The sequence below is a fragment of the Lepus europaeus genome, chromosome 9 (assembly GCF_033115175.1).
Source record: "Lepus europaeus isolate LE1 chromosome 9, mLepTim1.pri, whole genome shotgun sequence".
Taxonomy (NCBI): domain Eukaryota; kingdom Metazoa; phylum Chordata; class Mammalia; order Lagomorpha; family Leporidae; genus Lepus; species Lepus europaeus.
In genome coordinates this window covers 60,216,079-60,232,409 of record NC_084835.1, presented here as the reverse complement: position 1 = coordinate 60,232,409, position 16,331 = coordinate 60,216,079, and the positions used below count along the sequence as shown (strand labels likewise).

The window sequence follows — 16,331 nt, the reverse complement described above, 5'->3', positions numbered from 1 at the left end:
TGACCTTCATCCCTTTCTTTCTGGCAGCTTTTGTATTGAATAGGGTTTTTTTTTCCTCTCTCTCTCTCTCTCTCTCTCTCCTTTTTTAATATCTGGAAGCTGTGGCATTTTTAACAGACTGCATCCTTTTGTAGTAACATTCTCTTGAGGTGGGCAACTGAGATGTATAATTATATCCTGTGGAAAATGATGGTGGTGTGAGGGGTGGGGGGAGAAGGTTATTGAATCACAAAAACATGTTTCCTATTCAGGAAGAAATGACAGCGTGCACGATGTTCAATTTCCCTCTACTCTGTGCCCATGGAGAGTGCAGCGTCTTAGGGAAGAGAAGTCATTGGTATTCACCAGAGCTTGCCTGGTTTCATTTTTATTGTTTCGGAGACTTATTGCTCTTTCAGAGTGGTTCCCAGGTTTGCTGCCTTTTTTTCTGTATATATGAGCTCAGGTAGTCAGAAGAAACACTTTAATTACATTTTAAGTAGAATAAAAGCATAAGTATATTTATGAAAACTCTAACAGAAGGCACAGGGAGACCATTAACTTAAATCCCCAACATACATAAAGTGTTTTTGTTCATAATAAAAAACCCATCGTTGGTGTGTTAAATTGTACCCGCATATTAAAAATATGCCCTAAACCACTAAATATTGCCTAAATGTGCATACAGTATTCAAAATTTCTCCTATAAAAGTGTACTGGAAGCTTGGGCCATCCCTGACGTCTCCCAGGCTTGCCCTTAAGTTACCACCCTGAGGAAGGAAAGTGCTGTCTTGGCCAGTGATGTCTTTCGCCTTGGTTCCCTCAGCCATCACTTCTGTCCTCTGGGTGGGCCTCTTGTGGAGCCTCTGTTTCCAAATCACACCTGTGCTTTGGCTGTGTACTTGATTTCAGTGAACCTGCTCCTAATTGTTGTCAAGCAAAAAGTGTGAGGTGAGAGGCAGGAGGAATTGGAGGTTGCAGGTCAACTTGAACATGACAGACAGGCAAAATTTCCCCTCAAGCAGCCAGATGCCAGTCTCTGGCATGTGTTCAGGAAACCCTGACTCCTTTCAAGGGACCAAATTCTTTCTATCTCAGCCCTGGAGAAACCCAGAATCTGGTTGGTTTTACTTCCAACACGTCTCATAGGGACCATTCTTCTCTAGACGTGTCATAAGTTACGTGCTGGTTACTTTCTTCCCATGAATGCTGATTCAAAGTAGAATTTTTCGCACAGAATTCAGCGACTCAATCTCTGTCATTAAGAGGAACGTGTACACCTTTTGGCCTCTTCAGGATAACAAAGGAGAGCTAAAGACGCTTTGGTTCTTACTCAAAGGAAAGTACACAGGAGAACATGTTTATAAAATGTGTGTTGACTTTGCTCGATTTATTAAAAGGGATTTAAAAACCAAAAGTCAGTGGGATAGGACAGAATAGAATGGTTGCTTAGTAAACTTGCATATAACCCCAGGTACTTGATTTTTCCTCAGTCACATTTAACCTGTGGGTTTATAAGTGGCTGTTTCTCCATCTTATGGTCAGCAAAAAAGCGAAAGGAAATGGATTCCGAGGGTCATCATAGAATTCTCAGTCTCCCAGAGGAATCAATAATGAAGGAAGTTCATCTCTCCCTCTGGAGTTACACATCGGAGGTGGGAGTGACTCTGGACCAGACATGAAGCAGTCTGTGATCCTGATGACCAAGTCCCTGCCCCAGTTACCATTCTTGCTCTGAGAATTTCCAAACCAGGAGAGCAACCGGGGCTCATAGTGTCAAAGAGCCATGTGTCATCATGTCCCAGCTTCTCTGAGTACAGGCAAAGATTTATTTTCTGACTAGAATTTTGGGCAGTTGCCTTTTGTCGTGCTTTAGGTATAAAAGAGTCCAAAGTCTAAAGGTAAATATTTTCTCAGATATTATGAAAGTTCATGCTAACAAAAACCGTAACATTTAAAACTGGGTCCATCTTAGAATGTTATGGGAAAAAAAAAAATCTCCCTTTCAGAAGGAAACAAAATAAATTTTTAAAAATAGGAAACAAAAGCCAAAGCAATCAATCCAGAAAGCCCCTCTTTCCTGCAGCTGGACTCCCCGTAGGCATAGTACTTATTTTCCAACCCAAGGATAAGGTATGTGATCTTAATGATGCAGGTGTATCACGTGTGGAGAGATTGGCTCCACAATGAGAAGTGGAACTGTTCCAGAAAATGCAGGACAACAGTCACCATATCTGTAGGGAGTCAAGAGACTATGGCATTCGTCTGTGGAGGCACTAGGCAGCTGATAATTTTCTCTTGGTTTTTCTTTTATTTAAAAAAATACATTTTGCCACTTGTAGTGATTCCCATAGTTCCCAGGTAGGAAGCTGAGAGGGTCTTTGCAGGAACACCAGCTTCTCCTGCTATTGTTTCCCTACAAGGAACACATACCAAATAAGAAAAACAAGAACAATTTTATATAAAGTAGTCAACAGCAAAACAAAGCTCACTTGACAACTTTTACATTCTCTTCTTGTAAGCCTTCACTTAGCAATGAGAAGATATGATTTCATGAAAAGCAATAAAGTTGGCATGTATATTTAGTGTGCAGATTTAATACTGTCCTCCCTTCAAAGCCATTGTCAGGGTAGGGCGTACAGAAAGAGCAGTGGATGCAGAGTCAGAAAATGTTGAGGTCTGGTCATGGTTATGTTTGAGGCTGTTGAGAACTTGTCTCCATGTCGGATCCCTGAGCCATAAGGCACACGGCTGCTACCGTGGGAATGACTTCAATAACGGACTTGTTCTGCAGACACATGCTGGTGCCCTCCCACCCCCCCCCTCCCCCCAGCCTGTGTGCTCAGAAATGGAGAAGACTTAAGAGCCCAACTCTTTTTTTTTCTTTTTTTTTAAATTAAACTTTTATTTAATGAATATAAATTTCCAAAGTACAGCTTATGGGTTACAATGGCTTCCCCCTCCCAAAACTTCCCTCCCACCCACAACCCTCCCCTTTCCCGCTCCCTCTCCCCTTCCAATCACATCATGATTCATTTTCAATTCTCTTTATATACAAAAGATCAGTTTAGTATATATTAGGTAACAATTTCAACAGTTTGCCCCCATATAGCAACACAAAGTGAAAATAAAAAAATACTGTTGGAGTACTAGCTATAGCATTAAATAAGAGTGTACAGCACATTAAAGACAGAGATCCTACATAATATTTTTTTAAAAACTAATTTTCTATGCCATTTCCAATTTAATACCAGGGTTTTTTTTTTATTTCCAATTATCTTTATATACAGAAGATCGATTCAGTATATAATTAGTAAAGATCTCATCAGTTTGTACCCACGCAGAAACACAAAGTGTAAAAATACTGTTTCAGTACTAGTTATAGCATCACTGCACATTAGACAACACATTAAGGACAGTTCCCACATGGGATGTAAGTACACAGTGACTTCTGTTGCTGACTTAACAATTTGACACTCCTGTTCATGGCGTCAGTAATCTCCCTAGGCTCTAGTCATGAGTTGCCAGGGCTATGGAAGCCTTTTGAGTTTTCCGACTTCGATCTTACTCCAACAGGGTCATAGTCAAAGTGGAAGTTCTCTCCTCCCTTCAGAGAAAGGTACCTCCTTCTTTGATGGCCCCGTTCTTTCCACTGGGATCTCACTCCCAGAGATCTTTCATTTAGGTCTTCTTTTTTTTTTTTCCATGGTATCTTGGCTTTCCATGCCTACAATACTCTCATGAAGAGCCCAACTCTTAAGAACTATTTTTGGAACTAAAGTGCTCAAATGGAAGAAAACTGGTTATTATTCCATTTGTTGATTTGTGTCTGCTTCCTGGTCACCAATTAAATGAAAATAATGAAATTAAAATAACTGTTTTTAAATGCAAGGGCTATTAGAAGTCCCACATTTAACACAAATATTCAAGAAACATAGCTGTGATGAGAGCATCCTACCCAGCAGAAGAGTCTCTGTTTGTCAGGAGTGGGAAAGACATGGATGTGTAGCTAGCTCACGTGTGCAATGCCTCGGAGGATCTAAAGGCATCTTTCCGTGGTTGAAGCTGTGGATTTGCAGGAAGACCTCATATTCTCCCTTAAAATCAGTGATCTTCTTCCATCTTCCTACAAAGAAACAAAAGCTGAGAATGTTCTAGATTTGTGGAAAAGACAGAGGGGAGTGAGTTTAGAAATTAGATCACTGCAAATTCGAAGTAAAATTAAATTGTGTCAGTCAAATATAATTATGACTCTACTGAAAAATAATGGTTATTCATAAAGTAACAGAGGCATTATTCAGATAAAGAGTATCTGACTTTAAAATTCGTGATGCTATTTTAAGTTCATATTATAGAGCAGAACAGATACAAGTTACCTGCTTGAATAAATCCATATTATATAATGGTCTTGTACTATATTTTTATTGACTTAGCTTATCAATAATCTGAAAATATTTTACTTGTTTTTTTTTTACTACATCATATTTTATTTTACCTTTCAACTGGCAGTCTAGGAGGATTCAAAAAGTCTCATAATGATAGGTCTAAGAGTCAAAGGAATCACATAATCAAAACTAGTGTCTGCAAATACTAACTGATAGAATTAAAAAGGGAGAGAACAATCCAACATGGGAAGTGGGATACACAGCAGACTCATAGAATGGCAGATGTCCTAAATAGCACTCTGGCCTCAGAATCAGCCCTTAAGGCATTCGGATCTGGCTAAAGAACCCATGAGAGTATTATAGGCATGGAAAGCCAAGACACTCTGGCAAAAAAAAAAAAAACACCTAAATGAAAGATCTCTGCAAGTGAGATCCCAGTGGAAAGAACGGGCCATCAAAGAAGGAGGTACCTTTCTCTGAAGGGAGGAGAGAACTTCCACTTTGACTATGACCTTGTCTAAATACGATCGGAGTTGGCGAACTCAAAAGGCTACCATAGCCTTGGCAACTCATGACAAGAGCCTAGGGAGATTACTGACGCCATAAACAAGAGTGTCAATTTGTTAAGTCAACAACAGGAGTCACTGTGCACTTACTCCTCATGTAGGATCTCTGTCCTTAATGTGTTGTTCAATGTGAATTAATGCTATAACTAGTACTCAAACAGTATTTTTCACTTTGTGTTTCTGTGTGGGTGCAAACTGTTGAAATCTTTACTTAATATATGCTAAATTGATCTTCTGTATATAAACATAATTAAAAATGAATCTTGATGTGAATGGAAAGGGAGAGGGAGCAGGAGATGGGAGGGTTGCAGGTGGGAGGGAAGTTATGGGGGAGGGGAAGCCATTGTAATCCATAAGTTGTACTTTGGAAATTTATATTTATTAAATAAAAGTTTAAAAAAAAAGTCTGTGTAAAAATGGAATTAAAAGTATGAGTTTGGCCGGCGCCGCGGCTCACTAAGCTAAACCTCTGCCTGCGGCACTGGCACACTGGGTTCTAGTCCCAGTCGGGGTGCCGGATTCTGTCCTGGTTGCTCCTCTTCCAGTCCAGCTCTCTGCTGTGGCCCAGGAAGGCAGTGGACAATGGCCCAAGTGCTTGGGCCCTGCACCCGCATGGGAGACCAGGAGGAAGTGCCTGGCTCCTGGCTTTGGATCGGCACAGCGCTGGCCATAGCAGACATTTGGGGAGTGAACCAATGGAAGGAAGACCTTTCTGTCTCTCTCTCTCACTGTCTAACTCTGCCTGTCGAAAAAAAAAATATATGAGTTTATTTTGGTGCAAAAACATGTTTTCATAATACATGGAAAATATGTATTATGAAAAAACTATGCATGGATTTCAAGGTTTTTGCATCAAAAAAACTCATACTTTTTTGAATTTGATTATACATTTAATTTTTAACATAATTTTTTATTTATGTAAGATGAACAGATTTCATGTATTTCATTTATACAGATTTAGAAGCATAGTGATACTTCCCACTGTACCTCCCTCCTGCCCATGTTCTTACCCTCCCTCCTCTTTCCTTTCTTATTCTTACTTTTAATTTTTACAATGACATACATTCAGTTTATTTTAAAATCATAAGGTTATCCCTCCACTAAGAATTCAACAAATACTAAGGAAACAAAAAACAGTATTCCTCAACAGTAGAGACAAGGGCTGTAAACAATAATCAAACTGTTTGAAACTCATACTTTTAATTCCATTGTTACACACAATTTTTGAATTATAGTGCCATTCATGTACACCGTGTGCTGCTGAACAACAGCGACACATTCTGAGAAATAAGTCATTAGTCAGTTTCATTGTTGGACAAACATCACAAGGTGCACTTAAACCAAGCCGACTGTGATGTCACAAGGCAACACAATCTAAGGGGATCCATCGCTGACCAAAACATTATGCTGCTCACTCCTATATAGGACTTCTAAACCTGACCGGCACCCTCTGTTATTCTTTTCAAAATGACAAATAGAATGTAAAAACCTGTTGTGATAATAATGATCTAATGATCAGAACGAAAGGCATCCTAAGTTAAGATGGCAATTTAAAACTCTTTAGCTTTTTTTTAAAGATTTATTTATTTACTTTATTTGAGAGTCACAGAGAAAGTTACACAGAGAGAGGAGAGGCAGAGGTGGGGGGCCGGGTCTTCCATCTGCTGGTTCACTCCCCAATTGGCTGCAACAGCTGGAGCTGCGCCGATCCAAAGCCAGGAGCCAGGAGCTTCCTCTGCGTCTTCCCTTGCCGGTGCAGGGGCCCAAGAACTTGGGTCATCTTGTACTGCTTTCCCAGGCCATAGCAGCTAAATCAGAAGTGGGGCAGCCAGGACTCAAACCGGCGCCCATATGGGATGCTGGCACTGCAGGCAGTGGCTTTACCCTCTACACCACAGCACTGGCCCCAACTCTTTAACTCTTCAGTGTCTAGTGTCATCTTTTCACTCTTGAATTGATAAAATCTTGTCTGCTTCAACTCCTGCTGCTTTGGATGTCCTGATGATGATAAAGTCTGAATTAGCCGACTGGGAAAGAGCTGGGATTGCCTCTTTCCCAGCTGGTCTCTGATGAGAACTGAGCTATCCATACCCAGCAGGTCATGAAAAGGCAAGTTTTTCGAGTCTTAGAACTCCTCATATACTTAAGTTGCAAAAATATGGCTTACTTTTGAATTCATGGCCAAAATACATGTTAACCAAACATCACAACCATGTATTTGTTCAATAAGTAATTGCTAAGTTATGACCAGGAGGCATGAGAGACAGACATAGAAATAACAGAATGTATTGCGCACTGTCCACTCCATATTAGGTGCTGTGGGACAGGCAGGTGGGTGGAGCAGATCACAGAGACCCTGTGATGTCTGAGAGGAGATGTATCTACTGCAGTAAGACTGAGGACTAATTTACCTAATAAGGAAGGACCCATAAAAAATAATAAGTCACTAAGCATTGGTGAGTGGTGGAGATGGCCAAGCCGCTGGGATGGAGCTTAGGCGGGTAAGGAAGAGCTTCCATTGTGAAGAGAGACCTCAGGGAGCCCCCTGGGTGCTTGTTTGAGAACCTGAATTCCTGACACCATCTGGCCCTCAAGTGTTTCAGAGTGGAGCCTTTCTCGTCTGCCCCACATTCATTTCTTCTTCCTTTGCTTTTTCTCTTTCCCAACTGGTGCCAAGAAATAGAAGAGCAGCTGTGACAAGGACAAGAAATGAGTTTCACAAAATCCTTCTTGCTACCCTCCTTCTTCCGTAACCTCCTCATATAGTTGACCACATAAAGGGAAAATGTTACATGGACTTAAAGTGGAAATGAAAGCCCCAGATTTTTTTTTTCAGTTGTCCATGGACAGTAGAGGACATTTTCATTATAATTGGAACAGAAAAAATACATCTAATAACATAAAGATTAAAGACCCCAGGCATAATAATGCCAAATCCTCAAATAAATGGACATCTAAGCTTCAGTTAAGATGAAGAAAAAAACTCTGGCAGAGTTTATTACAAGATTTTAGCCTGAAGTCATATAAAGGTTTAGCTCACTAAGTTCACCATTTTAACCAAAAATAATCTTCTTTCAGTTAACAAATAGGGAGAAAAAAAGATATCTTTATATTTCTTACAAGACTATTGAAAAATGGTAATTAAGAAAATGAGAGAAATGTTAATTATTTTTTCTGGATTATATATCCAGGTAGGCTAGAATGACCATGTGACCATTTTTTCTGTGCTATACAGATAAATTGTGGGTGTCCCCTCTTCAGCCTCCATTCTTGTGTTCGTAAGATATTAACTATGGGGGGAAAATGGTTAGCAAAGCCTAAATGAAGTAGCTAAGCTGTAAAGCAGTATAATAATTGTTTTTTCTCACTCCTGTGGACAGTCTTTGCTTTTGACCTTTGTTCCCCATTTTTTCCCATCCTCCCGGAGCTCCCTCTGTTTACTGCACCAAATTGTAATGCCTCCTGTCACTTGCCTCTTTCTTCCAGAGCTTCTTTGAAGGGCAGTCAGCACCGTGGGACTCCGCGAAGAAAGATGAGAACAGAATGAAGAACAGATATGGGAATATCATCGCATGTAAGTGCTGACGGGACCATTGTGCGGTTGTATAACTTTCTTTCCGCACCTGATAAGATTGACCACCAGACTCATGCAGGGAGAATTTCCAGTGCAATTACTGCTTCCCCGTCCCAGGAGAGCTGGTCTTATAGTCATACTAAAGAAAGGAAAAGCCACCTGTGAATGTCCACAGTACATCAATGCGCTCTTGCTGAGGGCCCCAGTTCACCTGCAGATTTAAGGTTTGGGTAGCCTAGGTTGTGTGAAAATTCATTTTAGAAGGGGTAAACATAGCAGTGTTAACTTCTCCCAGCTGCTACGTGAGGATGAATAGAAATAATGATGCACGGCCTGCCTTAGTGCAGTTCTCTGCAGGCGTTAGCTCATTAATCCTCTGGACACTGGGTTAGGTAGGTCAGTAATAGCCCCATTTTAAGGACAGGAAACTGAAACTCTGAAGTTAAATGAGAGTCCCCATATCACAACACTCATTAGCAAAAGAGCTAGGATTATATCTCAGAAATTCCCAGTGCCTGTGAAACTGAATGTTACCGATCCATAATGCCTGCGACGGTTTTTAGATCGAGCCCAACCTCATTAATGTTCCGTAACGATGCTGAGACGCAGGGTGGAGTGGTAAGCTCTCTTCCACCCAGGCTACAGCCTTCCCTCCCCCAGCATTCAGCTGTGCTAAAGCATCTGTGACTGCATTGTGGCCCTGACAAGCCCGCTGGCTGAAGTAGCCTCACGGAACCAAAACTATTAAGTAAGTAACAATGACAGTGAAAACACTGGTGACATGAGACTTGGCCTCGGGAACATCAAGCTCTTGGTATCACAGCATTTAGAGGGGGACAGACTTGGAAGGCTTGGCTATTCCTGGGGAGCGGTTTTGTGCTGTATTGATTGTGGGAGAGCAGCTAGCTCCATGTTACTTGCCCAAGTTGCCCTTCCTCAGTGTGACAGCATAGATTCCAGGACAGCCCCACCCCACAGAGTTTTCTGTGAACGAAAAAATGTCCTATGCCTGTGACATCCCATACAGCACCACTGGGTGCTTGGAATGTGGCTGGTGCCAGCAAGGAAGCTAAGTTTATATTTTAGTTAATTTTAATAGTGTTGAAGTCAGATACTACAGGAGACTAGCGGCTGCCCTACTGGACAGCACCGATCCACAGTGTGTTTTATCAAAAGAAAAGGAATGGGGGGTGGGCAGAGAGAGCTGACTGATAATCAGCTGAGCATGCCCTGTTTTCTCTTTGGCCACCAGTAAAACCAAACCTCAAGTTTTGCAGGATACAAGTGATAACTTTGCATGGTTTTTGGTTGGTTTTAGAACATGCTGTGTTCCCTTTTAGTGCCTCAGTGAGCATGCTACAGGAGATGCTGCCCTGAGATCTAGGGTTTGGTTGCCACTTGGTGAGTTTGCTTGATACTGGACACTGAAAATGCAGAAGTCATCAAGATGAAGCACTGTCCCTAACCCCAGAACAGAGCAGGCCCCACAGACAACCGATCCCCATGGCTGTACTCCATTGTGATGACAGCCACATGCCCAGTGCTGCAAAGAGAGGCTCAGAGAAGGAAAACAGGCCTTCTTGGACTATACAGACCCTGCATGTTGCCTGGGAGCCAGTGAAGCCTGGCCCTGTTAGAAGAACTTAAGGCAGCTCCTAATGGCTTTCAAGATCCTTTACTGGAGTGCCTTCTGCTCTGTAACTCCCAGAGGGAAACCGAAGAACTTCTTCACATGCAAAGGGCAAGGGCATGTTGACATGCCTCTGTCTGGCAGTTATGTGGCCCTCCTGCTGAGCACACAAAAGGCAGTGTCAAGCAGTGTGACTTCAAGTGTGCTGAGAGTCCAGTGGCCTTTGCACAGTACATCTTTGAGTCTGCTCCCTGATGCATAGTTTAATACCTATCTATACTTGGTAGACATATGAGAACTATTTTTGAATTATCAATGCAACAAAATAAAAGCTAGTGTTTGCCAAGGACTTACAAGTGGTAGACACCAGTATAAGCATGTTACACGTATTAACTCATTACTCTCTGTGATACCACCAGGGGACAGGTAATGTCATGCTGTTTTATGGGTGAGAAAACTGTAGCATCAAGAGGATGAGAGCTGGGGCTTATGTTTTGGCATAGGGAGTTAAGCCACCTCCTACAGTGCCAGCATCCTGTATGGGAACCGGTTTGTGTCCCAGCTGCTCCACTTCTGATCTAGCTGCCTGCTAATGAGCCTGGGAAAGCAGCAGAAGATGGCTTCAGTCCCTGGGCCCCTGTACCCATGTGAGAGACCCGGAGGAAACTCCTGGCTTCCACCAGGCCCAGCCCCAGCTTTTGCGGCCAATGGGGAGTGAATAAGCAGATGGAAGATATCTCTCGCTCTTTCTCTCTGTGTGTATGTGTGTGTGTGTGTGTGTCCCTCTCTCTCTGTAAATCTGCCTTTCAAATAAAATAAATCTTTTTAAAAAACATAAAAGAGGGTAAAAGCATTCTACAGTTAGTAAGATGTGGAGGCAGAACTCCAACCTTGAGCAGCTTGTCTCACCACTGCCTGGTTGAATGATTGGTCCCACTGGCTTACTTTTTCCATTAGCATCAGAGTCTAAAGAGTCAGTGATCGGCCGGTGCCACGGCTCACTAGGCTAATCCTCCACCTTGTGGCGCCGGCACATCGGGTTCTAGTCCTGGTCGGGGCACCGGATTCTGTCCCGATTGCCCCTCTTCCAGGCCAGCTCTCTGCTGTGGCCAAGGAGTGCAGTGGAGGATGGCCCAAGTGCTTGGGCCCTGCACCCCATGGGAGACCAGGAGAAGCACCTGGCTCCTGCCTTCGGATCAGTGTGGTGCGCCGGCCGCAGCACGCCGGCCACGGCAGCCATTGGAGAGTGAACCAACGACAAAGGAACACCTTTCTCTCTCTCTCTCTCACTGTCCACTCTGCCTGTCAAAAATTAAAAAAAAAAAAGAGTCAGTGGTCAGTGATCAGGGGCCAGCGCTGTGGAATAGCGGGTTAATGCCCTGGCCTGAAGCACCAGCTTCCCATATGGGCACCAGTTCAAGACCTAGCTGCTCCACCTCTGATCCAGCTCTCTGCTATGGCCTGGGAAAGCAGTGGAAGATGGCCAAGTCCTTGGGCTCCTGCACCTGCATGGGAGACCAGGAAGAAGTTCCTGGCTCCCAGCTTTGGATCGATATAGTTCCGGCCATTGAGGCCAATTGGGGGGTGAACCATCGGATGGAAGACCTCTCTCTCTTTCTCTCTCTCTTCCTCTCCTTTATCTCTGTAACTCTGACTTTCAAATAAATAAATAATTTTTTTATTTGACAGGTGAGTTATAGACAGTGAGAGAGAGACAGAGAGAAAGGTCTTCCCTCCATTGGTTCACTCCCCTAACGGCTGCCACAGCTGGCGCTGTGCCAATCTGAAACCAGGAGTTGGGTGCCTCCCCCTGGCCTCCCATGCCGGTGCAGGGACTCAAGTACTTGGGCCATCCTCTGCTACCCTCCCGGGTCACAGCAGAGAGCTGGACTGGAAGAGGAGCAACTGGGACTAGTACCTGGCACCCCAACTGGGACTAGAACCCGGGGTGCCAGCGCTGCAGGTGGAGGATTAGCCAAGTGAGCCATGGTGCCGGCCAAATAAATAAATCTTTAAAAAAAAAAAAAAAAGTCAGTGACCAGCAGGAGGCAGCTTAAGGAGACTACTTTCTCCCCCTGCCCTGCTATCCTTCCTCTTCCTAAGCCATTCCAAATCAATACACAAATGAAATAAAATGTGTGTACTTAAAGGTAGCTTCAGTATAGATTCTCCAGGGTCCCCTGTAGAGAAGTTCCAGGGCTGCCCTCTGCTGTGGTTCTGTTTGATGGCTTCATGGCTGTTGTCTAAGGACAGCGGGGCTAAGGCTGAACAGTTCACCTGTTATCACTGATCATCCCCAGCTCAGAATGGGCACAGAGAGGACAGGAGGTCAGCAGACACTGGAATATCCGGGACAGGTGTGGAGAAGGGTGGAGGCCGGCGTGGCCGCCCACATTCCTCCTTATCTGGGAAGGCAGGATGGCCAGCTGCAGGGCTCTGGCCAGCACTGCTGAATACAGGGTGGGGAGGGAAGCAGAACAAAAGATAAGAGTGGCCTAACCTACCTCCAATATTCCTGTAATAAAAATCCATAATGTCTTTTTTGTGGGGACATTTAAAACCCACAAATGCAAAATATTTGCATGGGACCAACCACTGTCCTCATCCTCAGAGAGACGAAGTGGCTTGGCTCTGATCACAGTAAGTACAGAGTTATCTGTTTGTAATGATAAAAAAATGATTGGCTGGTTTAATTACCTAGAAAATTTCATATTTCTATACTCAGGTAGAGGCAGAGCCCCTCTGAGCCCACATGGGAATGGCCCCATATTGACTGCTTCCCTCTGCAAAAGGGTTGCAAGCTCACCACTGCATCCCATATGGAGTTGCCCTGTAGACATCTTTTTTTTTTAAAATTTTTGACAGGCAGAGTGGACAGAGAGAGAGAGACAGAGACAGAGAGAAAGGTCTTCCTTTACTGTTGGTTCACCCTCCAATGGCCACTGCGGCCGGCACACCGCACTGATCCGAAGGCAGAAGCCAGGTGCTTCTCCTGGTCTCCCATGGGGTGTAGGGCCCAAGCACTTGGGCCATCCTCCACTGCACTCCCTGGCCACAGCAGAAAGCTGGCCTGGGAGAGGGGCAACCGGGACAGAATCCGGCACCCCGACCAGGACTAGAACCCGATGTGCCGGCGCCGCAAGGCGGAGGATTAGCCTATTGAGCCGTGGCGCCAGCTGCCCTGTAGACATCTTACTCAGCCTCCAGATGTCTGCTCACCTCATAACTGCTGGGCCCATCTGGGTATTTGGTACACAGCTCTTTGCTTCTCCTCACAGCTAGACAAAGAGAATGTGCCTCAATAGATCAAATAATCCATTCCTTCAGTGCACAGATACTACTCTCTGCTAGACACCGTAAGTGGCACTGCTGTTAAGGATTCCATGTAAATGGGTACAGCTCTCCCAGCAATTCCAATCTGCTGCAGGGATTGGCAGACTTGCCCGTATAGGGCTCCGTGGGAAATAATTCAGCCTTTGTAGGTATCTTAGTCCATTCCTGCTGCTGTAACAAAATCCTACAAACTAGCACTTTGTAAACAAGAGAAATTTCCCTCTCTCACTCTCAGTTCTGGAGGCTGGAGAGTCCCAAGATCAAGGCGTGGACAGATTTGGGCATGGGGAGAGCTGCTACCTGCTTCACAGTCATCACCTTGTTGCTGCGCCCTCCAGAAGGGACGAATACTGGGTCCCCACACGATGGGAGAGTGGAAGCATAAAAGGGCCTTGTTAGTTCCCTCTGGTCTTTTTTTTTTTTTTTTTTTTTTTTTTTTGACAGGCAGAGTGGATAGTGAGAGAGAGAGACAGGGAGAAAGGTCTTCCTTTTTGCTGTTGGTTCACCCTCCAATGGCCGCTGCGGCCGGCACATCACGCTGATCCAAAGCCAGGAGCCAGGTGCCTCTCCTGGTCTCCCATGCGGGTGCAGGGCCCAAGCACTTGGGCCATCCTCCACTGCCTTCCCGGGCCATAGCAGAGAGCTGGCCTGGAAGAGGGGCAACCGGGACAGAATCTGGCGCCCCAACCAGGACTAGAACCCGATGTGCCGGTGCCGCAAGGCAAAGGATTAGCCTGTGAAGCCACGGCGCCGGCCCCCTCTGGTCCTTTTATAAGGAGCTCATCCCATCCATGAGGGCAGGGCTTCCATGACCTAACCACCTCGTAAAGGCCCCCACTTCTTAATCCTATTTCCCTGGAGTAATTTTGGAGGGACACATTTCAGTTCACAGCCATGGGGTAGCCAGGCTCTGTTCAGCTCTCAGCTCTGCTATTGCAGCACAAAAGCAAATGCAGATAATATAGCTACAAGTGGTCCTATGTTCCAGTCAACTGGATTTCCGATCCAGGCAATGGACCTTATTTGGTCCACAGGCTGTGGTTTGCTGACTCCCAGCTTGGTGGAGAACATTTTGCCAACACCAAGATCATCCTCAACTCTCAGGTCTTTGCCTTTGAGATCAAGTATTTCATCACCCCAGACACAGGGACTGAAGGTGGCCAGTGTTGTCAGAGGCAGAGCAGGTTTAACTCTTTCCCCCACCCCCATAACATACTATGTGTGGGCCACGCCAGGCTAAGACTGGATGAGATCATAGGTGTCAGGCCCATAGATATGTGGAAAGTGTGTTATGGAGAGAACATGAGGGATGTGTAGGAAAAGGGTAATGAAGAGTGGGTGACCTGGTCAGGAAAGACCTCTTGGCAACAGAGAAGAACACGGCTTGGAGTTAGAGACATGATTTGGAGTCCTTGTCCCACCATGTCTTGGCCCAGTGGCTTTGGATAAGTCGTGCATCTTCTGGATGGCGTTCTGTCCTGAGAACTTCACCTGTTGTGGAAATGCTCTGAAATGCCACAAAGCAGTGGAGATGGTTAGTTCCTGAAAAAAAAAATCACAGCTTTATTACTCCTGTGTTCCTCTTTAGCCTTGTAAATTCAGGAGGTCATTTAAAATAAAAAACCAAAACTATGTGTTATCAGGGAACATAAATCAGATTTTAATATTTTGGGTTCTTGCCTTAAGCATAAAAAAGAATTCTAAACTCAGACACAAACAAGACAGGCAACATGGCAAAATTCAGCATTTATTTGGAAAGTGTGAGAAATACACAGGAATGTGAGGGCTTTATTAAGGGAGAGGGGCCCAAGAAGGGGAAATGGGAAGTTCCATCCCAGAGACTGCAAGCAAGAAAGACACATGGGCAGGAGTGCAGTAGCTAGCAGCAGTGCAGAAGAGCAAGGCCTGAGAAGTGGCAAAATGGCCACGTGCACAAGAGGCACACAGGAGAGCAAGGGCCACTGCAGCACGCTCCAAGCCTCTTACTTCCAAAAGGGGAGTGGTTATGTAGTCTGATTGACAGGTATGTGGATACAGGTGAGATCATGCAGGGGGTGTGAGATCACTCAGGGGACAATGGGGTGTGGCCTCCAGCTCATGAGCCTAATCCTATCTCCTGGATCAGGTCAGGCCCCATATCATTCTCCTCTCAGAGATTCCAGACCCTTAATCCTGAGGGGATGCTAAAGGATGTAGACTCATCATATCTTCTGTAGCTACTTCTGCTGATCAGGGATGCACGCTCTGCCTGTCCTGGGTCCAGAAATCTCTTCCTAGCTCATCTAATGAATTCATTTCACGAGCTGGAGAACTCTCAGTCACCACCAATGGCTGTGTCACCTGCATGGTCATCATTACTCTCGGAAGTCGTTGAGTTCTGAAACTTACAAGTTTATCAGTCAGCATAAACAAAACAGGAACAAAACAGATTGCAAGTGGAGTGCCCTTTAAGATGGAAAGAACATATTTTATAAACTCCCAGATAGTGGGTGGTAAAAGGCTATCTTTATGCAGATTATAAAACTGTTTAGCCTAAGCATAAAGATCTTTAACATCTCTTTCAGTGAACATGCGTAAAGGTGGCAGATTCCATCAATCACTGCACATGTTCCTCCTTGTTCTATACTATATATTCCATGGCCAGTCTAATGTGTCCATAACTACCGTGGACAGAGTGTCCACTGACCTAAGTACTTGCCGTAAAAGTTGACCTGAAGTGTAGGCCAGATTACTCAAAGCTATGGTCAGATTTTTAAAATCAGCTTCATGTGGTTCACCAGGACTTCCAATCATTATAATAAGAGAACTCACCGAGGAGTTTTTCTGCCAATAACAGCTCCCAGAATCAAAAGAAGACATAGGTA

At 44.4% G+C, this 16,331-nt stretch overlaps 1 protein-coding gene across 2 annotated transcripts in view; it reads left to right on the top strand.

The window, feature by feature from the left end:
• PTPRM (protein tyrosine phosphatase receptor type M) overlaps positions 1–16,331 on the top strand; it is an 884,602-nt gene that overhangs the window by 751,243 nt on the left and 117,028 nt on the right. For both annotated transcript variants that reach the window (XM_062201377.1, XM_062201376.1), the window contains one exon: positions 8,417–8,504. In XM_062201377.1, coding sequence (XP_062057361.1) covers positions 8,417–8,504 — 88 coding nt within the window. The remainder of the gene's footprint in view (positions 1–8,416; positions 8,505–16,331) is intronic.